This window comes from Podarcis gaigeae, assembly GCF_964106915.1.
Source record: "Podarcis gaigeae genome assembly, chromosome: 8".
NCBI lineage: Eukaryota > Metazoa > Chordata > Lepidosauria > Squamata > Lacertidae > Podarcis > Podarcis gaigeae.
The window spans coordinates 72,956,145-72,978,413 of NC_139684.1; the positions used below are offsets into that span (position 1 = coordinate 72,956,145).

At 44.6% G+C, this 22,269-nt stretch overlaps 1 protein-coding gene across 3 annotated transcripts; it reads left to right on the plus strand.

Annotated features, from left to right (window-relative positions):
- The first annotated feature begins 2,289 nt into the window (after window positions 1–2,289).
- Window positions 2,290–18,383, plus strand: GAPDHS (glyceraldehyde-3-phosphate dehydrogenase, spermatogenic). 3 transcript variants are annotated; one of them, XM_083752113.1, is made up of 12 exons: window positions 2,290–2,450; window positions 7,696–7,801; window positions 10,435–10,623; window positions 12,413–12,509; window positions 12,991–13,097; window positions 13,976–14,066; window positions 14,301–14,419; window positions 14,940–15,021; window positions 15,658–15,809; window positions 16,541–16,703; window positions 17,191–17,288; window positions 17,958–18,383. In XM_083752113.1, the coding sequence occupies exons 2-12, from the start codon at window positions 7,737–7,739 to the stop codon at window positions 18,031–18,033; spliced, it is 1,239 nt and encodes a 412-aa protein (XP_083608239.1). In that variant the 5' UTR covers window positions 2,290–2,450; window positions 7,696–7,736; the 3' UTR covers window positions 18,034–18,383. The 3 variants fall into 3 exon arrangements, with proteins under 3 accessions (XP_083608239.1, XP_083608241.1, XP_083608240.1); XM_083752114.1 differs by having other exon boundaries at window positions 2,376–2,450; window positions 7,696–9,279; window positions 9,322–10,623; XM_083752115.1 differs by lacking the exon at window positions 7,696–7,801 and having other exon boundaries at window positions 2,303–2,450.
- Window positions 18,384–22,269: the final 3,886 nt, after the last annotated feature.

The following is a 22,269-nucleotide window of genomic DNA, read 5'->3' on the forward strand; positions in this document are numbered from 1 at the left end:
TAGAGTTTACATAGACTACAGAACTTAAGCTATCTCTGCCCAAGTAGGAATGCAGCTGGACCACTAATCAAAGCTGATGGAATGCAGTCTGCACCATCTGAGCCTCAATGAAGCAAAGGATCCCGAAATACCCTGAAGCTATGTACCTGCTCCTTCGAAGGAGTGTAACCCCAGCAACAGCAGGCCACACACCCAGCCATCTGGTCAAGGGAACTGTCCACTAGCAATGTCTCAATCTTGCTTGGATTGAGCTTCAAATTATTGGCTCTCATCCAGTCCATTACCAAGACAAGGGTCCAAACACATCCATTGCCACACCTGCAGATGTAATGGAGAAGCAGAGCTGTATGTCATCAGCATATATCTGACAATGTACTCCAAAACTGAATAACCCCACTCAGGTTTCATGTAGATGTTAAACCGCATAGGGGATAAAACTGAACCACGAGGAACCCCACAATGAAGGCTCTATGGGGCTGAGGAACACTCCCCAAGCAACACCCTCTGCAAACAACCATCCAAGTAGGACAGGAACCACTGCAAAGTGATGCCACCCACCCCTAACTTGGATAGCTGCTCCAGAAGGAAACCATGGTTGGTGTTCTCAAAAGCAACTGAGAAATTAGCCCACAAAAGCTACCAGCCTTCCATTTTTTTTTTTTTTATTTTTCAGAAAGCTGCTGGGAGTTGGCAGAGGGTTTCTGTCCCTCCTCCGGCAACCTGCTGCATCTGCCTCTGCATGGTGCAGAAGAGGGAGTTTTCGTCATCTGGCAGGCTGTATGGTTTCAGCACTGTTGGCAGAGGATGATGAATCACTTCATTCTTCTTCTGCCAGTCCACTTACTCACCTTTCTGGCATTCCATGTATTTGCCTACATGCAATTCCTGGTTGACTATAGCTATCAGACTACTGCTTAAACAAGAATGTTTATTCTGCATGACTACTGTTAATAATGTAATCAGGTAGCAGCAGGCCAGGTTCTAAGTACTTGATTTATTTCACAGCAGGGGCGATGTCATCTCCTGGGACACTTTTTGCCAATCCTCTGCATGCTAGTAAGCTTTTCTCAGAGAAAAACCCACCAATTAAGCTAAGCAGAGGAAGGGAGAGGTTATATTAGCACACATGGCTACGGGTTAAATTGCTACTTTTATTATGCAATATCTCCCAAGTTCCTTTATTATGACCAAAGTGTTGCAAAGCAAGCTTTTGAGTTCATCAGAACTTTTCTTGAGGCTAGCTGCTAAGCGAAGGGTTAATAATGAAAGTGTTGATGAGGAACACCTGCACTTCAGAACGCATCAGTGCAATAATTATCACCACCTGTGCTTCTCCATTGCCTTTCCTTCTGACCTCATTGTCTGCTTCTTTCTTCTTTGGCAATCACTCGTAGCCGAGTAAGATTGTCTTCCATAAACATGGTTTTAACAATGCACACACAGAGCATCTGTGTATACTATAATCCAGGCCAAGACTTTAACACAGGCTATAGGCCACAAAAGCCCATGCCATAATAATTTGCAATCAAGCCACATATAACTGCTGCTAAATCATCTTCCTTGAGGATTTGGCAAGCAAATATTTCAAACAGCTATGATTGTGATGCTCGTGACTTTATAACATTCTCAGAAACATCTGCCCTGAGGTACGTTTTGAAAGAAGACACGAACACAAGGCTTCCAGATGCCAGCCAGTTCCACCCCACCCTTTCCAACATCTTTCATTGACTACACCCTTTGATTTTCTTATCTCCACCCCACAAAAAAGTTTGGAACTGCATAGGAATTGTTTTTAGACGTTTTAATTCCTTTATCACTCGCGTGTTTGCGCTCCTCTGGCTGGAAAGGCGGGGTTATAAATTTAATAATATGCAATATATTCGTTGCTAAGCCTTCAAGGTGCCCACATATTTTTCTTCCACGCGACAGAGCACACCTGTTGCATTCCTACAGGTAAAGGGTAGCTTTTCCTTTTAAAAAAGGAAACACGTCACGTGTAAAAGCGCCTCAAAGATGCGCAAGGCGAGGAGGCCACAGAAAACAAAGAATGCCCAGCGGCCCTGGTTTCCTTCCTACCTCCCTGCTCTCTCTTCCCCTCACCTGGGCAGCAAAAAAACCCCCGAGCCGCGAAACATGCCCAAGAGGGCAGAACTACGCATGCGGGAAGGAGGGAAGCGCGCGCCGCGGCCGTTGTGCGCGGATGGGGCCGGGTACCAATGGGCTTCGAGCGAGAGGGCGCGCGAGCGCACGCGCCGCCTCTGGCTGACTTGCTAAGTAGAACAAGCGCAGGCGCGTGCGCGCAGGTGCCGCAAGAGCGCGTTCGGGGAGGGGGGAGGAGGAGGCGGGGGCGGGAGCTTAGGCGTTGCCTGGCAGCGGAGGGTATATAAGCTGCAACCCGGCCGTTGCTTTCGCTTGTTCGACGCCATCTGGTCTGTCGCTTGGATAGACTTGTGAGTGGGGCGGGGTGGGGGGATGCTGCGGTTGGAGAGGGAGCTTTAGGGTGGGCCTTAGAGGGTCTGGAGGGTGGTCTGGGTTGTCCAGTCGACCACGGTGGGGTGGGATAAGGTGGGGGGTGTCGTATAGAGGATGCTGGGAGGGGGAAAGGGGGCGCCCTATAGAAGATGCTAGCTGGGTGGGTGGGGGCTGCAAGGCTGGGCGAATGGGGATTATTGTTTAATTTAAAAATCGATGGTCTTGACATTTATTTGCCTGTTAATGCATTTATATCCTCCGTATTTAGTGCTTTTAAATTGCTCGTTGCCTTCTGATGACTTTTATTCATTCTTTACTTACGTGTGTGGGTTTTTTGCACTCCTATTTCTTCCTCAAGGTGCACATGGTTCTTCTTTGACACCTCACAAACAACTCTGTGAGGTAGGTTGCTGGGGGGGGAAGAGTTCCCCCCCCCAAAGTGAGCAGCTGAACCACCACTGGGACACCTGCTCTCTTAGGTCCCTAATCTGGCACTCTAACCCCTGAAAACCACACTAGTGGGCTGAGGTATTGAAAAGGTGGCTTAGGGATCTTTCCAGTAAAGAAATAGGTTGTGGCTGGGTAACTAAAATGGAGGCGGAAGGAGAGAAGATGTCTGAGAGGACTGCGCTGTGTTGGGGGTTGACCCCAGAAGACCACCGTGAGCTTGGCTCTGTACAGTTTTGAGAAGGGATGCATTAGGGGGCAAGAGAGGCATGGGGCAAAGTGGATGTGTGTCGTCTTCAGAGAATGGGTGATGTTTTGGGGAGCAGTGGATTGTACGAGTGGTTGTCGCAGGGAGTAGCCTTCAAGAGCTAGAGCATTAGGAGAGCTCAGAAGCATGAGTCAACCACCTAGCAACATGGTGCTTCTTTCTACAGTGCTATGAAACAGATAGCAGGAGGCTTGTGGTTCGGGGGGGGGGGGCAGGCCTGTGGACAGGAACAGTCCCTAAATGGCTTTAGGGAATAGATGGTGGAGGGTGCTGTTGTAGTGGACTGGTTTGGGGACTTGGAGGATAGGAGGTGTGGGGCAAGGGGAAGCTCAGCTAGCGTGCTGTAGTGGTGAGAGTGGCAGGAACCACGTTCAAACCCGCACTCAGTCCACTGTATTGGGTGACCTTGGGCCGGTCACCACTTCTCAGGCTAAGCCTACCTCACAGGGTTGTTGTGAGGATGAAATGGGGAAGGAGGACCATGCACACCACCTTGAGCTCCTTGGAAGAAACAGTAGTATATAAACATAATAAACACAAACACACCTACCCCACAAGGTGGTTTCAGGGCTTAAATTTGGACGGAGTGGGAGGAGAAGGAGAGCCATGTATGCCACTTCGATCTCCTTGGAGGAAAGGTTGGGGTGTAAAGGGGAATAAATTACAGGATTGCAGGTTTGCTTGATGCTACAATGCAGCAGTTTGGAGAGAGAATGTTGCCCTTGATGGGTGCATGACAAGAGTTCTGTAAGGAAGCTTTAGGGCTTGATTTGAAAATATTTGCAGTGACACGAATGCTGGATACCAAGGAAGCTTCCCCCATAGTGCTCTGCCTCTGTACCATGGATCTCTCTAGAAATGCAACTGCGTCAGAAAAAACATTGAAGAGTCAAGCCTGGACCATTCCATTTTGGGGACTGTTAGATGAGCAGTTCCTGCCTTTTTAGTTTTCTTCATCAATGGAAGAAGAATCTCCCTTACTGTGTTTTTCTCTCTCAAAAAACAGGAATTTAATGAAAGATTCTGTCCCACCTACTCCCTTCTGTAGAAATAAGCCCAGGTTTCTATCTTTTTTTTTAACTGCTCATCCCCTTTGAGGAATAATATCACATCATTTTTATTGTATATATTTTGCACAAATCAAAATATAAGAAGTTGTAAAGGTTTGTTCTGTATCAGTTCCAGGTGAGAGAAGGAACTGGCTGGTGTTTATATATGTTGCCTTTACCCTGGCTGGGTAGTTTTCAATACCTAGGGATTTTTGCAGAGGTAGGGAAGCAAAGCCCCTGTTACCTAGCGATCAAGTTGGTTTCTTCCAGATCAACTGCTAATTGTATGGATCCGTCCTGTTCATGTGACTGTCGCATCACATTGGTGAGATTAGGAAGCAGTGATGTCTGCGTGCAGCCAGGCACGCTCCAAAGAGCAGCAGTTGAAAGATGGCCAGGGTTCTCCCTCAGGGATTTTAGAAACTGAAAAGCTACCTCCTCACAAATAATGCCATTGTTAGAAGGGAAATTAATCTGACTCTTATTTTTGGTAGAAACTAGGCTGCAGAACCGTGTGCTCATTGCAATAATGAGACTCTGCAAATATGCTGCACCATTATAAATTCATCCAGTGACCTGTTGGCAGAATATAAAGCATTTTTTTTTAATTCTACACTTTTTATACGTTGATAGCCTGTTTGAAAAAATCTACTTTCTTGGAGCTGTAGCTCAAAATTTAAGTGCACACAATGTCTACTTAAAACTGCAATCATAATGAAATACTGAGACATTGGAAATGAGACCATGAATATGCTGCAAGCCTGCATTATTGACTACAACAGGAGAATAGATGGACCTTCGGTAGAGGTGATCTACAGATCAAGTATATAGTCTTTCTGTGAAGGAGGTTGTAAGTCTCAGTTGCTAATATGAGCAGACAGCTAACTGTTATCTTGCTTCAGGCTCTCCACAAACAATAAGGAGGGAAACATGCCTTAGACTAAAGGCTAAATAAAACAGACTTCCTGTCTCTGGTCAATGGAGGTCAAATGCAAACTGTTTGTTCCAGGAATGCAGGAGGGAGATAAGAGCCCATTTTCTAACTGAAAATATGGATCCCGGTTGTTGGCAAGGGTACACTGCAATGGGTGCCATAGGTTTATACTGAGAAATGTTTAGCATGATTAGAACTGTGCAGATAGCTCAAGGTCTGACTAAGACCATTGGCATCTATGAGCTTTGGCACATCTAACTGCATAGGAGTAGGGTGTGGGCAGACTTTTCTGCTGCACCAATGCAGTCTCAAGGTCACAGCATCTGCAGCCAGGACATGATGGTTGTAAAATGCTCTGGGGCTGTGAGTATGCGCCTGCCGAGGCTGCTCTGTCTGGGCTGTGGTTGCTGCTTAATGTACTCTTGGATGGGTTTGGGACTCTGCTGTTGGCCACAGAGTGTCACTGCAGCATTTAGATGCCTGCAGAAGGATGGGAATGTACTCCTGTGATGGACTGTTGCTTCTGTCATGATGTACTAGGTACATGTATGGAAGGCCAAAATGGTAATGAAGCAATAGAAGAAAATATATCTGATTAATACTCATTTTGTCAAACTTCTGTGGCTGTCATACACTTCTAAGCTGTTGCATTCATGGAAGCTGCGTAAACTGTAAGATCCAAGAACACCAAATAACGGTGGTAAAATTATTGAAGCTTTGGCCAATGTCGTTTTCACAGCAATGCTGCAAAATTGCTATTGCTAAGTTCCCCGTTTTACCGTACACTGTTGTGAAAATGCGTTGGCAAATCTGCAGTGGGTTGCAAAATTCCATGGGGCTGTCTGCCAAGGAATCGAAAGGTGTTTCTGAGCAATTTAGAAATAATATGCTTGAGAGGCTGCAGACCTGAGCTGTTCTGAAACAAAATGGCTTCTGTTCTTCCAGTTGCGGTTGCCAAGATATTTATTGTTTGGCATGCAACATTTTAACAAAATCAGGGGAAATGCAGGATTTCTAAATAAAAGATCAATTGACTAAGATCTTTGCTTCTTTCTTTCCTTGGTTTGATTCATTTTAATATCTCCTTGTATGGGAAGCACTTGGTTGGCAAAAGAGGTACCATTTCCAAAGCATGGCTCCACTAGTATCAGTAGTGGAGCTGAAAGTCCGGCAAGCAGTGTTGCTAGAAATAATTGATGGTGGCTGGAGCAGGGAAGGTTGGAAAATCCCCACCTTAACGTGTTTCTGGCATCATCTGCAGTTTTGAAAAGTCATCCAGTATCCATCTTTATACAAATGAGAGATAATATATGACTAAGGTGATCCTGCTCAAGGTTGAAGTGGTGAGATACACAAATGTGATACTGGTTTTGTATTGCAAAGCCACTATAACTCAGCGGGAGAAATTAATACTGGAACCTCAGGATGGTAAGAGAATGTATTTATTCTTTTCTCTGCCTTTTTGTATTTTATGAGTATTTTCCTACTTGCCATTGGCAGAAGCCTAGGTTAAAATGATCAGGGGAAGCAACTTGTTCTGCTTGTAGCAAACCATATAATCATGGTTATATAAACCTGTAGCTTAGACTCAATACAAATGGGGCCAACAGGACATAAAGCAAACTTGCAGAGTCACCCTGCTGAATGCAAACGAAGGGGCTCAGGAACACAAATGTAGATAGTCATGCTTATGTAACTGTCTTCAAATGTGAAGCTGTGCTCTCTTGAGTCATATATAACCTTGGCTATCATCTGCTTTCTGGTCTGGGCAGGAGCACTGTGCAAATAGCTGTCCTTGTTTGTCTAGCATTCTGCTATGCCCTCCAGGGCAAAATTTTCTCCACTTATTCTTTGGTTCTGCACAGGCTGCTGCAGCAAAAAAGTAGATTGAAAGCTGAGAAGACCTTGATAGGCAACTGATAAAATCACCTCTGTTTCGTATTGCTATTGCCGTTTTGGCATACAAGCAGCATATACATAACAATATATATGTTGCATTGTTGAAGTTATAACAAAAAGAGCCATTTCACAATCTTTGGAACTATCAGTGAGCTGCTGTAATAAGGCATTTTTCCGTTGTTACTCTTCATCTTCAGGGATGTGTTTGACAATGTTTTCCTAATATCTGCTCAGTAGGGTAGGACTGGACTGTGGTTCTTCTGAAGATGGCTCCAGAAATCTATTGTTTCAATCTGAATTTTGGTAATCCCTCAAAATAACATTTTATTTGCTACCAGTGTGGGAACTAGTCTTTCAGAATAACATTTCCAGGAAAGCAAGTTACTTGGAGAACATTTGGAGGTGCACTTCTAAAAATTGCCAGACCTTCTTATCTCCCCACTACCCAAATGCTCTTTGTTCTTATAACCACTTTTGGGCCAACGGTCCCTGATTCTTATTAAGAACACAGTTTTGAATGGGTGGTGAAAAAAACAGAAATGCTGGGGAGCAAAGGAATCTTTGATCATAGGTGCAGCAAGCTTAGCCGAGCAGAAGTTAACCAGCCTCCTGAAATCCTCTTTCAGTATTTCTAGGTAGAGAAACGGTAGATAGGTCAGCCAGCAGAATGAATCGCAGTTGCTCACCGCCACCGGATTGTGGCGGCACATCAGTTAGTGTCAAGGTTTTCAGGTAAGCAAATTTCTTGAGGGGGTTCTGATGAACGTTTAAATACAGGCAGCCTTCTCCGTGAGTTGGTAAAGCCAATGTAACTAGAGGTAAGATATATAGTGGTAAAAATAACAGTAAAGCCTGCAGGTTCACAATATATGGTTTGAAAGCCACCCTGTTCTAGGTCTGTTAAACTTCCTTTGTAAATGAGGTTCAACAGTGAGTAAGGCAAACTCCAGAACCTCAGTGAAACCCATTTAAGAGAACTTTTCTCCAAGTGAGATTCTCCCAAGCAGATGTAAGTTATTTAGGAACTTCCTTTAGCTTGTAGTGTGTGCTTACTGAAATTTGGTTAAGCAAGCATGTTCTATCTGGATATGAAAATAATTTTTATTAAACCTTTTCACTGTTCTCCATATTGAAGGCTTGTTTACATGTTCAGAAGCACCCAAAGTTGTCGTTTGGGTTAGTGATCCTAGTGATCTTTAGCGTGGCCAGGAATACTGGAATGTTTTGGAATTGCCATTTATCCTTGCTTGCCTCAGTGTATTGTGTGATGGAGTCTTCAACTCTTGGATGAGACTACAGAAAACAACTATGCTCTCATGTATCCTGGCTTTTGCTATGGCATGGATTCATCTACTTTACATAGAAGCATAGCAAAGTGAAGCTCACTCCGGAGAAAACTGTGTGTTCTGGTTAACCTTGACTTGGAGGCTCCCTTCAGTCTTAAAATATTTGGCCTCCCTCCAGGTTTTCATTCTACAAGGCTATTTTGCCTTGTGACGGTATGTATTGTTACTTACTGGGGTTCCCCACTTGGCTGTCCTGTGCAATGTGGTCTTACAGGAGCTGCATCATGACACAATTAGTGAAGCTGTTTGCCATTTCCAAGCCTTTGGGGCATGTGGCCTGTCAGAAGTAGCTTACCAGGCAGCAATTTTAAGATCTTATTCTGGGATGCTTGGTTTAATCCAAGAACAAAACAAAGCTACTGGCAAATTAAGGAGTGGACAGTCTCTCAGAGATATGTACAGTCATACATTGGATCTTGAACGCCTTGCGACTCAAACATTTTGGCTCCCAAATGCCGCAAACCGAAAGTGAGTGTTCCTGTTTGCAAACGTTTTTTGGAAGCCAAATGTCTGAGGCAACTTCCGCGGCTTCTGATTGAGTGCAGGAAGCTCCTGCAGCCAATCAGAAGCCACACCTTGGTCGTCGAACATTTTCGTAAATGAAACGGACTTCCAGAATGGATTCTGTTCGACAACTAAGGTACGACTGTATACTAAATCGGAAGTTTACATTAATTTCGTTGTTCTTGCCCTGGAATGAGCAAACAAGCTTCCTAATTACATAGTAAATCCCATTTTGAAACTCAAGTTGCCTGGCCCAATGCAAACCATGTAATATGCATTGCTCACCAGAATTCCTGTAATGAGTGTGTTGTAGCCGTGCATTTTATCCAGAGTTAGACCCATTGAAAGTAATAAACCCAGGTTACTTAAACTTAGTTTGATACAACTCATTAGTTCTTACAGTCAAGTGAAGGGATTGGATCTGCAAAGTTAGGGTCTGAATAAATATAATGGAAGTGATAGGAGCTCATTTTTCCTGCATGGTAACCCAAGCTTTCTCCTATCTTTGTAATAAAAGAATACTAGTAGTGTGAATGTTGATTAGTCATGAGTCTTCCCCCGTGCTTTAGGTGGCTATCTTTTTAAAGCATCACATGTAGGGCTTAAAAAAAAATCAATATGAGCAACTGCTAAGCTGACTCTGGAATTAATGGAAGTGAAGGGGGTTCATGATGTCACAGGAGCCATCAAAGCATTGCTGTGTACAGCCAGCTTCTGGTCCAAAGTTGAAGCTCAAGTTCCTGAACTCAACCCTGGAGCAGAAATTACCATAGAACAAAATGCTTGTGGCATACTCCGTTTGCCCCACCGCCTTTCCCCTTGGGAAACCCAGTCTTTAGTGGTGAATTGAAACAATCAGCAATTGAGGTTTCTGCAGATTGCCATTTGTTCCACTGTAAAGAGCGAATTTTCTGGGGGAAACTGGTGGGGCAAGGCAAAACCACTCAGACCCATGTCTGGAAAGTGTGGGACAAGTGGAAGACCACTCAGACCCCCCGGCACAGGATGAGTAGAAATGTGCACAAGCCTAGAGTTTGTATGTAGACCAGTACAGTATCAGGAAATTCTCTTTGAGTAAGTAGCGGGTCTCTTCCTTCTTTTGTTGCAAATGGATTTGAGTCACATGTCACAGTGTAGATCATTGTAAACCAAGGTTGCTGGGAAGGAGAGAGATACATAGAACAATATGAAGTCCACCCTTGTTAGAAAAGTCCTGAAGTTAAATCTTCGTGGCTTGTATAAATGATCTAACCGTTGAATAAAGAATGTTGGGAGGCGGGGGAGCAGGAATAATGAATATCCTTGGGTTAACCCACATGGGAGTGTGATGGCCCCTTAAAGAATCTTGGAAATGGTAGTCTAGGGAGGGGGCTGATTATTACTGGCATCCCCTACTGTAGACTTCTAGTTCTGGGGAGTGAGAATGACTTAAACCAATTAAAATCTGTTTAGCCAGTATGATCTTTAGTTGCCTCTGTCCAAGCCAGCATGCTTACTCCTTTCTGATGCTTCCAGGCTCGAGATAAGTGAAGGGTCTCCTCCAAAAATCTCTCCAGAGCCGGCACCTACCCCCGAGGCAGAACCACCTACCCCCGAGGCAGAACCGCCTACCCCAGAGCCAGAACCAGAAGCTCCACCACCTCCTCCTCCTCCACCTCCACCACCTCCGAAACGTATGGCTGAATTTCATGTTGGGATCAATGGGTAAGGATTTTTCAAAAGAAGTATTTGCTTGCTGGTTTGTTTGTTGTAACACAGTATAATACAGTGGGCAGCTAGCTCAGTGAAGAAACTGGCAGGAGTTCCTTACCAGGGATCGTTAGGAAAGGGATTGAAGATAAAACTGTGATGAGGCTGCACTTGGAACACCGTACTGTGTACAGTTCTGGTGCTGTACCTCAAAAAGGATATTGTAGAGATGGAAAAGGGCCACCAAAATAATATAGGTTGGAACAACTCCCCTGTGAGGAAAGGTTACAAAATCTGGAGGGGTTTTTCAGTGTAGAAAAAAGGCAAGCAAGCAGAGGGACATGATGGAAATTATAAAATTATTCCTGGTGTGGGGAAAGTGGATAGAGAGGTTTTTTGTTTTTTTTTAAACCCTGCCTCATAATAACCAAACCCAGAAACATTTAATGAGCCTGAATGTTCGATGATTCAGGACAGACCAAAGGAAGTCCTTCACACAGTACAATATGTGTCAGTGCATAGTTATAAATTGTGAACCTTGCTGCCACAAAAATGTAATAATGGCCACCAATTTCAATGGGGGTTTAGACTTAATTCATGGGGTAGAAAGCTATCATTGGCTATTAGTCACAGCAGCACAATGCATTACCTTCAGTATTAAAGGTGATAGGTCTCTGAATACCATTTTCAGGGAGTTGGAAGGATTGGATCATAATTATGATTTCCAAACTTTGTGCTTTCAAGGAATCTTTTTTCTACACTAGTTGTCTGCATGAGGAGCTTCGTACATGTCCACAGAACCCTTGCATGTTGCAGAGGATTTTTGGGGCCAGCTCTTGGACAAGTGTGATCAAACATCAGGCTTGTTGGACCCACTACAATGATGAGGTTCACTGTGCAGAACCATGTGCAAAATGGTGATTTTAAAGCAGAGCCAGCTCCCTTTTGTGCCCCATGAGCAATACTCTAGGATGACCAGCACATAGAAGTACTAGTATTTGAGTTGCTACAGATTAGGGTTTCTTAACAGCTTAATTTGTGTGGGTGTTCATTGTTGTAGTGAAACAATGGGGGCATCTGGAATTCTCACCACTCCATTGTAAATCTTCCAGTAATCTGCCAGTAGATCCAGATCTACCTTCTGACGACCCCTGTTCCAGGCAACATGCTTGACTCATGTTTCACAGGTCTTTTGAGCCTCACAGTCACTCAATGTATAGAGCATGCATGCATGCTACAACAAACCCAATGTTCTCCTCTTCCGAATCTTGCAGAGAAATAGAGCTTTTGATGAGCAACATTTTGCAGCAAACTTCTGATCATCTTTACTGATCATCGTCATTGGCGAACTATCTGATAAGGTTCCAAGCAACCCTCTAGAACACAGTTTCTAGATTGGTTAACCAAAAGGTGGCTTCTTGTTGAAGAAAGCAAAATGCAGAGCAGGAATATCTTGTCTCTGAATGCTCATTCCAGTGATAGCCAACATGGTGCCTTCTTGATATTGTGGAGTACAACTCTCCTCAGCCGATTATTGCCAGTAATTGGGGATGATGGGGGTTGCAAAACACAATATCTGGAAGGAACCAGGTTGGCTACTCCTAAGCCAATGGGCTTCTAGCAAGGTTTTGAGCTTAATTGCTCATGCTGTTTTCAACTATGGGTCTCAGTGGAAAAAGGCTTTTTAATGTTGTGGAAGCCTTAATTGCTGCCTATTCTAGTAACATATTCTGCTTGCTTTAGTTATGTAGAAAGGGCTGAGGGCATTTGCAACTCTAATGGATTGGCTTTTGTCTTTTTGCAGATTCGGGCGTATCGGGCGCTTGGTCCTCCGAGCCTGTGTGGAGAAGGGGGTCAAAGTTGTGGCTATCAATGATCCTTTCATTGATGTCAAATACATGGTAATGGCTTAATGGTGTCCGACTGAACTCCAAATGTGCAGTGGCCCTTAGTCTGTTTCCTTAGTAGACTGAAAAGGAAGGTTTTAGGGAGTGGTGGGTGGTGGTGAACGGTCAGGATTATGCTGGTTGGTCCTTGGCATCCTGGCACCATCTCAAGTGAAATGTACACAGACGCATTTATACCCCATTTGCATCTTAGTTTACATAAGTAAATCCCAGTGCACATAGAGGTGAAGTGTGTGAAACTGCAATCAGAAAATTGGAAATGTACAGATTTCTGCACTTCATGTAAGGCCCTGTTCAAGCATGATATTAACATATAGATACCATAGGGGGTATTGGGTTGGGGTGATCTGTACCATCCTCATGCTTTCTGCATAAGCTTTTATTTCTAGCCAAGAAAGCAAAAATAAGTAAATAAATCCAGTGCCCTCTGTCTGGCACAATATGGTTGCGGTTGACGCTTCTCTTCCTCCTTTAGGTCTACATGTTCAAGTATGATTCTACACATGGGCGCTTCAAGGGAGAAGTGAAGGCTGAGGATGGCAAGCTGGTAGTGAATGGCTCAAAAATCTCTGTATTCCAGAGGTAAGTGGGGATAAAAGTCAGGGTCTTGACTAGAGGCGTACCCACTCTTGGCAATAATCTGCAGCAGGCTTCTGAGATTTTTGTCCGAGGTTTGTGTAACTGACGACTGGCCCAAAGACTGCACCAAACATGTGACAGATGCATTTTAAAGGATTGTGCATGTACCTGTGCACCATCCCTATTCTCACAGAAGACTACATCTCTTTCTCATGGGCACATTGATAAAGTGCATATCATCCTACAGCAGGCTGTGATAGAGTTGAATGCAGAGAGCCAGTGTGCTGTAACAGATGGACTGGAGAAAATTAGATTCAAATCAACCTTGTGGTTACATGATACTGAACTAGTCACTATTTTTGAAACCTAACCCACCTCACGGGGTTGTTAGAAGAACTTGAGGGTGGAAAACCACATACAATGCCCTGACCTCTTTGGAGAAGGCCAGGATAAAATGTTACGGATATCCTGTTTTGGTTCCCACCCCCCTTGGGTCCTCCTACGTACATAGATGCGAACCTGTCTGGGACTGACTTTGCCATTAGCCGGTTGATTGTACCAGGGATTGTAAAAAGCAACACTCTACCATTTAGTCCTCACTGGAATATTTTAAAGCATCCATTCGTTACACTTTACAGTTATATATAGACTCTAAAAGCATTTCATCAGTGCAGAGAGTATCAGTTTATTCATACCTCAATTTTACTAAGCTCTTGATGAATAGTTTTAAAGATGGTTAATCAGCAGCCCAGTTCCGCAGGTACATGACTGCTAACCTGCCTGTGTCCTCTGGCAGCTAATACTTTTGTGAGAGATTTCTTCGCACCTCCACATACTAAAACAGCTACTGACAAAAGGCCTTGCAATCTTGTATTTTGCAGCATGAAACCAAATGAAATCCCATGGGGCGAGGCAGGAGCTTTGTATGTAGTAGAATCCACTGGAGTCTTCCTCTCCGTTGAGAAAGCTTCGGTAAGTACCTGTGTAGCTTGCTTGGAAAAGGGTAGCAATTCTTGGGCCTTTCCGTGACTCTATGCTGGACTCCCTCCACGGATGCTTGGTTTCTAAATGCACAGGGGCAGATCTCTCTGCTGGAGCACGCTCCCCTTTGTGTGCTGTGTTTCCATCCTACTTAAAATGCTTTCTGCATGGCCTGAGTTTGATCTTCAGTGACTGACCAAAAAAAACCCCTGCCGCCTTCCACAGGCTCATCTCCATGGTGGAGCCAAGCGAGTAGTGGTGAGTGCGCCGTCTCCTGACGCGCCAATGTTTGTTATGGGAGTCAACCATGAGAAGTATGATCCCTCCAGCATGAAGATTGTGAGGTAAGGCTCCTCTCCACCCCAGCGTTTCGTCTTCTGAGAAGTAGTTTGCTGCTTGGCCACCCTAGGGATGGGTTTCTGTGGATGCTTTCCAGCGAAAGAACAATCATTTAGGAAGGGGGCTCAGGTCCTCCCTGGGGGTAGAGGAGTTTGGGTTGGCAGGGTGGTGACAAGAAGGCCTTGCTCTCTCTTTCTGCAGAATAGCTGAGCTTGTGTTGCAAAGCAAGGTGCTAATGGGGGAGGTGTAGTAATTCATAGCATATCCTCTGATGGTTGCGGGAGCTTCTAGCCTACCTGGAAAGCTGATGATTTACACAAACTTGTTCAAGATACCCAGATTAAGAGAGAAGCCTGGAAAATGGGACACTACAATCAAAGCTTGGGGCATGAACTTTACCTAGCTTTGGAGATAACCCACAGGTCTTTGCAGTGCAGGCTCCTGGGTGCGTTACACGCAAAAAGGTTGTGCTTTTTCCCTTGGCCGGTTGTCAAGTCAGCTTAATGTATCCCTCTTGCTTTTCAGCAATGCTTCCTGCACCACCAACTGCCTGGCACCTTTGGCCAAGGTCATTAACGACAACTTTGGCATTTTGGAGGGCCTTATGGTAAGAGCAACACAGGATTGCCTTTGAGAATGGAGCTTGCATTCAAGAGCAGGACTTCTGACAAAACCTTTTATCACCCTGGTATCTTCCTATAGATAGTGTGGTCTAGAAGAAACTAGAAACTGAACTTCCTACACAGTGCACAACTCCTATAGCTTTGTTACTGACTATAAAAAAGCATTTATCCAAATTGGTGGCTGTTTGAGGATTCAAAACAATATTCTAACAGTGCCAGCCAGTCCTTAAGAGGCCAGGCTTCCAGATAAAATGTTTGGGAAGTTGAATCCTGTCTGCAGCTATTGTGTGATCATGTATTGATTCTTTGTGGCTTATAGAAGTGTTTACACTCTTGTGAATCACTTTTGCTTTCACAAACTGCCTGCCAAGAGGCAAAAAGGGCATTTTTACTACAAGCGTGCAGCTTAGTTTTTAGGACTTTGAATCTTGTCACCAGTAAGGATTAGAGTTGCTCTCCCATAAAGTTAACAAATGTGCATCTTGTGTGAGTCAATCCCATGTTTTTATATGTAAAGCAAAAGTTTAGGTTTCCAAGAAAACCTCAGATATTGCTTGTTAGACCAGAATCGACTCTAAAATGTCTTGCATGTCTCCTTAACTGGCTTCTTCTGTTTGCAGACCACAGTTCATGCTTATACTGCCACTCAGAAGACTGTGGATGGCCCCTCAGCCAAGGCTTGGCGTGATGGCAGGGGTGCCCACCAAAATATCATTCCAGCTTCTACTGGTGCTGCAAAAGCTGTGGGCAAGGTCATTCCAGAGCTTAATGGGTATGGAATATATCTTATTCTCAGAGGCCTCTGTAGAAACTAGTTCCTGTGTCTTTGTAGTTATTGCAGCTGTTCATCGACTACAAAACAGGTTAAGCAGTATTGGCAAGGTGTGCTCATGCAGAAGAGAGAAACATGACATTATTTTCTTAGGGTAGTTGCTTGAGGTCTCTCAACATTTCTTCCCCATACCTTCTGCCCTGGCTTTCTGATGAGAGCCCAAACACTTGGCCCATACATTAGATTGCCATGAAATGGATTAGCAGTCTTTAGCAGAACAATTGTGGCTCTTTTTTCATGATGTACAACAGCAGCAACAACAACAATTTATTATTGTTATTAAGAATAATAATAATAATACCCTGCCCGTCTGGCTTGCTTTCCCTAGCCACTCTGTGCACCTCCCAACAAAATATTAAAAACATGATAAAAGATCAAAACATTAAAATTTTTCCTAAACAGGGCTGCTTTCAGATGTCTTATAAAAGTCAGATAGTCGGTTATTTCCTTAACATCTGATGGGAGGGCATTCCACAGGACGGGCACCACTTCCAAGAAGGCCCTCTGCCATGTTTTCCCAAGAGCAGTGCATAGAATCCAGGTGGTGCTAAGAATTTAATGTGCAGAACCACTCTCCTAAAGTGTATATAATTTTGGCTCCTATTTAGTAGTAATCCTCCAGGATAATTCCCTCCCCACCCCCGTTAATGACTAACCTCCTCTTTTAACAGGAAGCTCACTGGCATGGCGTTCCGTGTGCCAGTATGTGATGTCTCAGTTGTTGACCTGACCTGCCGCCTTTCCAAGCCAGCCTCCTATGCTCAGATCAAAGAAGCTGTCAAGAAGGCAGCTAAAGGGCCAATGGCAGGAATCCTGGGGTATACAGAAGATGAGGCGAGTATGGATAGTTTTCTCAGTTGAACAAGCTGTGGAGGGAGAGAAATCCCAAGGCACACCATTGAGCCACTTATAGGCAATACAGTTCATCAGAACAATAATAATGGCTGCTTTGCTTTACGCTGCTGGGAGATGCGGTTACATTCTAAGTTTGTTTTTAGTAAAAAGCTGTTTTATTCTACACCAGGTGTGGCATTTAAAGCTGTAGTATATTTTTGACTGTGGAATCCAACATCCAAACTTTTAATCACTTAGCCAAAAGTCGCTGCCATTCATTCACTAGTAAAATAAAATGTGGGATGCTCTGCTTAAAGTATAAGTATAGCATAACCTGAGGGACTGGGCAAACAGTCTTTACCTGCTGGAGCATCTTACCAACGTCTCACAAGGCTGGAATCCCAGGGTACCAGGTTGAGATCTGTGATGAGCCAGTCTTTTTTGTTTCTCTTTTGTATATAATTTAATTCTCACACTTCTTTTGCAGGTTGTTTCTACTGATTTCATTGGTGATAATCGTTCCTCTATCTTTGATGCTGGAGCAGGGATCTCCCTCAATGATAACTTTGTGAAGCTCATCTCCTGGTAAGAATGAGCAGTTGTTTTTCCACACTGCAGCATAGTTGGTGCATCGCCTGATAATCCCTTCTCAGAAGGAGAATTTGCCACCCTGACTTGGCCTTGCTCAGGTAGCAATGCTGCTTCCTTCGAAAGCTAGCAAGGAACACCCAATTTTGACCAAGCAGGGATGACTTGAAGCAATTGGAACATTTTGGTTTTGTCATCTGCTGTGAACAACTTACCAACTAGGCTCAATATTTGTATAACCAGAGTTCTATTGTGTCTACATGAGAGAGGGAGTTGTATATGTTGTAGGCATTAGGGCTGGTTTTCAACATCAGAATATACTGATATGCCACAATGTCTGAAATAAGAATAGAGCTATGTAGAGGCTGACTTCAAAGTTTTGCCCACAATGTGATTTTTGCAAAGCAAACCCACCCACCCACATATCATGATTCGTGATATATTACCAGATCAAAAACTATGAAACTAGTATCACAATATGGGCTTCAAACTGGTTTGGGACACTATATTGCCCAGCCCTAGTAGTTGCTTCTATAATTGAAAACTGGTGTACTGATTATCTTCTCCTGGCTCACTGTCAGAGGCACCTGGGAACTGTGGATTTGTGTGATTGAGTCATTTGGGCTATGAACATTACTTAGATGCAGTTTTCTTTCCGTTCTGTAGGTATGATAACGAATATGGCTACAGCTGCCGTGTAGTAGATCTCCTGAAGCACATGTACAGCAAGGAGCACGAATGAGCACTGCCCACACTCTGCATTCCAGGCTATCCGACAGAGTGGCCTCTCACCCCTTTAGTCAATAAGTTTGATCTCCTGGCCAGTTCTTCGCTTCGACCACAGAACCCTGAACACTGCACCTTTTGTCACTGTGTAAAGCTTTGTGTGTATGTGTGTACATGTGAGTGTGAATCCTGCTCTCCACAGCAGCTTGTATGAGCTTTAAAAACGTAGTGAAGACAAATGCACCGAATTTCCCCCTGGAGAAAGAGTCTAGCTTTTGGGGTTACACATTGGTTTGTGTGGCTGTAGTGTCCTTGAGATCTCGTAAGCATTGAAATAAAACCACTGAAGTTATGTGAACCTGGAAATGTTTTCATGGGCTTTTATTTTAGCTCCCTGTGGGTCTGCTAAAATGTGCATTTTGGCCACACCTGTGTATCAACTGGACACCTTTTGAGCATTCCTAAATGTCTCTATCGAAGGAGCATTCTGATTAAAATGCTCATTTTTTTGTGAAGATCAGAATCCTGGTTGGCATTAATTTATGTGCAAGACTTGTGTAAGATCTGTCCCCTCAGCTATAGTTTGCTGAGAAATTTAGGGAAGACATGAAGCTGCCCTTTATATCGAGCTTTTTATATTAGTCTCTCAAGCTCAAACATGGGCAGACTTAAAGCTTGTGGGATCTACTTGATCTCTATTCAAATCCTGAGGTCCACCAATCGGAGCCAAGTGCAAAATAGTGGCTGGATGGTTGGAGCACAGCCCAAGTGCAAATGATGGTGGCAGCGAAACCAGTGACTGCTGGAAAGAGCTGTGAGATTATCTATCTATCTATCTATCTATCTATCTATCTATCTATCTATCTATCTATCTATCTATATACACACACACACACACACACACACACACACACACACACACTCTCATCTGAATTGCTACCAACTGGGAGGGAAAAAAATCTTCCATTACTGTGGTTGAACAGGAGCTGATCTGCAAATCATCCAGCAATCTTTTAAGCAGAGCGAGGTCTACCTGCTGCCTGCCTCTGTTGTAGCCTGGTGCATTCTGTTTAGTGGCAGTGGCTCTCTGATGCTGCTGCAAATTGATCGTGGGACCTTTCTGCATGCAAGCACAAGCTTTTTAACTTTTTTCACTACCACCATGAGAATGTAAAAGGTACTGCTGTTCAGAGTATCTGTCTGGTAGAAAGTCCAGCTCACAAGGAGGCTGTCAAACTCCTAACTTGGGCTTTTCTATAAACCTCTGTAGCCATAACTTATGATCTTTTCCTAGCATAAGAATCACAAGCCTTTCAGAATGCTATAACACTTTTGATAGTTCATACCATTTTGCAATACACCCATCAATCCTTATAACCCCACAATGTAGATATTGCAGGAGAGCAGCTAAGACCAAAAGAGTGCACCCAGGCTAGCCCTAGAGAGCTAGAATTTGAACCTAGCTCATAGCTGCACCAGATTTCAAAGTATGCCAAGTTTATTTGAAAGGCTGCATGGCTTATGGAGGTAATCACTCCCTGGCTCTACATAAGGTGGATTCCATTCTTCCATATTGTAAAAACTGCTGCCATTGTTTCTGCAGGGGGGCGGGGAGAAGTCTTTGGTGTGGGGCCTACCAATAGCATTCAGTTGTCTTCCCCCAACATCTAAAGAGCCAAGATGGATTCACAATATAACATGGCAGCAGCAAAAAAAGGGAAGAGTGACTAGGGACAGTTGCCACTTCAGAAAAGCTCACTCAGGGACAATTTCAGCATGTCCTGGGCGCATAGATTGCCTGCAACAGATGTCATGAGATCTGGATGCTTCTGACCAGGCAACAGATGCATGAACGTCCACAGGATGCAGAGCTGTGGAACAGGAATAGCCAGCAATATGATCCTCCAGATGTTGGACTCTAGTCCAACAACATCCAGAGGGCACTCTGGCCAGCCACAAAGCAGGGAAGCAGGCAAGTGCAGAGCTGACCTTCCACATGCCCTGCTTATAATCTTCCAAAGGCAGCCGGCTGGTCACTGTTGTTGTATCCAGGGCTGCGTTTCACTCTAGCCAAAAGTGCTTCCTCTTGCGCAAGGGAGGACCCTGACCCTCTGCTAATCCATACTGCCCATTGTAGCCTTCTGAAAAGTTCCTCAAGAGGACTGGGATTTTGTGTTAGTGGGAACAACCCTTGGATTCCACCCAGTGTTGAGAGCAAGCAGATAGGGAGCTTCTCTCCTCCAAGTTCCTTACATCGCCCATGAGGCTCTCGCTAGGCACCACCCCTCACTGGTTCTACTTTGCATTTCCCAAGTATTTTTGCCTTGCTGAGATGAGTTCTTGAGCTGTGATGAAGCTTCTTGCCTGCCTGGATGGAGAGTTAGGGATGTGTATGTGAGCTAGTGAGGGGTGCGGCTTGGCTTTTGCAGAACTGTAATGTAGCCTGTGGTACAAAGGGGAAAGTCTTGTATGTGACCCATGGAAGGTTTCCCACAAAGGAATGCTGAAAAAGATACCTGACACCTGGACTAGAGGAACACTTTCAAATATGTTGAGCAGCTGCCTTCAGGTATTTTCCGCATGGCAGGCAAAGACTCATGCTGCACTTATTGTGTATATGAATGGACATACATCTAGTTCTAGTTTTGCAGTTTTGTAACCTTTTAAAGGTTGCTAACTAGCTATGCAAGCATTGGCGTCCTAAACGACCTTGTCTGGTTTCAGATGAAATTGTCCTGCCTGCTGCAAGTCAGTTTTCTGAACAGAGCTATCCAGTGTCTGCGGAGAGCTTGCCTCCAAACGCAAAGTCATGTCAATGACAGAGGCTCTCAGTTTTAGGCTTGGCAAGCAGCTCATTCCCAAGTCAAATGCCTCAACGCAGCCCACTGTTACAGCTCTGTCTTTGTGAGCTGGCAGTTCTGGCAAATATTTCCTGCCCCCAGATTGGGATGGAATTTTCTGAAAACTGTAGCCTTATTAACACATTGTGCGCTGCTTGCACAGTCTAATGCGAGAGCAGACAGTTTTCTCTATTGTGCATCTTGTGTGAACTCGCTTGCATTTGAGTTTAGGCATCCAAACCAAAATAGGTGGGAAGGGTAAGAAGGATAAGATCACGTCTGGGCTTTTTGGGGGGTTGATGCTCTTGTGCTCCTGGAAGATTTTGCATGGATGGCCCTCCATATGTTGTTGGACTACAGCACCCATAATCCCTGACCAAAGGTCATGCTGGCTGGGGCTGATGGCAGCTGAAGTCCAACATCACCAGCAAGGCCACAAGTTCCCTATCCCTGCAGTAAAAATAAGACCAGAATGGAATAAAGTGAGAGCAGGGAGAAGACACAGGTGACGCTGTGGGTTAAATCACAGAGCCTAGGATTTGCCGATCAGAAGGTCCGCAGTTCGAATCCCTGCGACGGGGTGAGCGCCTGTTGCTCGGTCCCTGCTACTGCCAACCTAGCAGTTCAAAAGCATGAAGTGAAAGTAGTTAAATAGGTACTGCTCTGGCGGGAAGGTAAACGGTGTTTCCGTGCGCTGTTCTGGTTCGCCAGAAGCAGCTTAGTCATGCTGGCCACATGACCCGGAAGCTGTATGCCGGCTCCCTTGGCCAGTAAAGCGAGATGAGCACCGCAACCCCAGAGTCGGTCATGCCTGGACCTAATGGTCAGGGGTCCCTTTACCTTTACCTTTTAGGGAGAAGCACTTAGAGCTTAGGGCATGAGGGCCATGGCCTCCCCTTGATGTATGTCAGGCATGTCTAAAGTCTGTTTCAGTGGCCTAATCTGGCCCCTCTAGCAGTTTATCTCCACTTCATCAAATCTGGCCCTCTTTGAAAAAAAGTTTGGGCTCCCCCTGTCATCAGCATCTCTTATTCTCTGGTGATGCTTCCTCCCAAAGCTGATGGGAGATATTGCCTTCCAGATATTTTGCCCTACAACAGGAATAGCTATCTGCCTTCCAGTCTGAGGGCCTCATATTCTTCTCAGCAACCTTCTGAGGGACACAATCTACCGGTGAGTGGGGCCAGAGGCAGCAAAGGGCAGAGCAGCAGCTGTAGGTTTTACTTTGTACTGTGAGCTTGTTTCTACATGCACACACACACACTACCCTCCACCTCCTACCCAGCTTGGGAAGCATACCTGTTGTATGATTTCTAGTTGCTGCCTTGCTTTCACTATTTTGTCTGCTGCTTGTTTGCTTTTATTATCTTCATTTTTGTGATTTTATTGGGCACCTTTCAGCTTACACAAAG

Bases quoted from the DNA above. Each gene is read 5' to 3' on its own strand.
- GAPDHS (XM_083752113.1), top strand. From the start codon at position 7,737: ATGAATCGCAGTTGCTCACCGCCACCGGATTGTGGCGGCACATCAGTT. The intron at 14,420-14,939 runs GTAAGGCTCCTC...CTTGCTTTTCAG, and splicing joins TCCAGCATGAAGATTGTGAG to CAATGCTTCCTGCACCACCA. The intron at 15,022-15,657 runs GTAAGAGCAACA...TTCTGTTTGCAG, and splicing joins GCATTTTGGAGGGCCTTATG to ACCACAGTTCATGCTTATAC.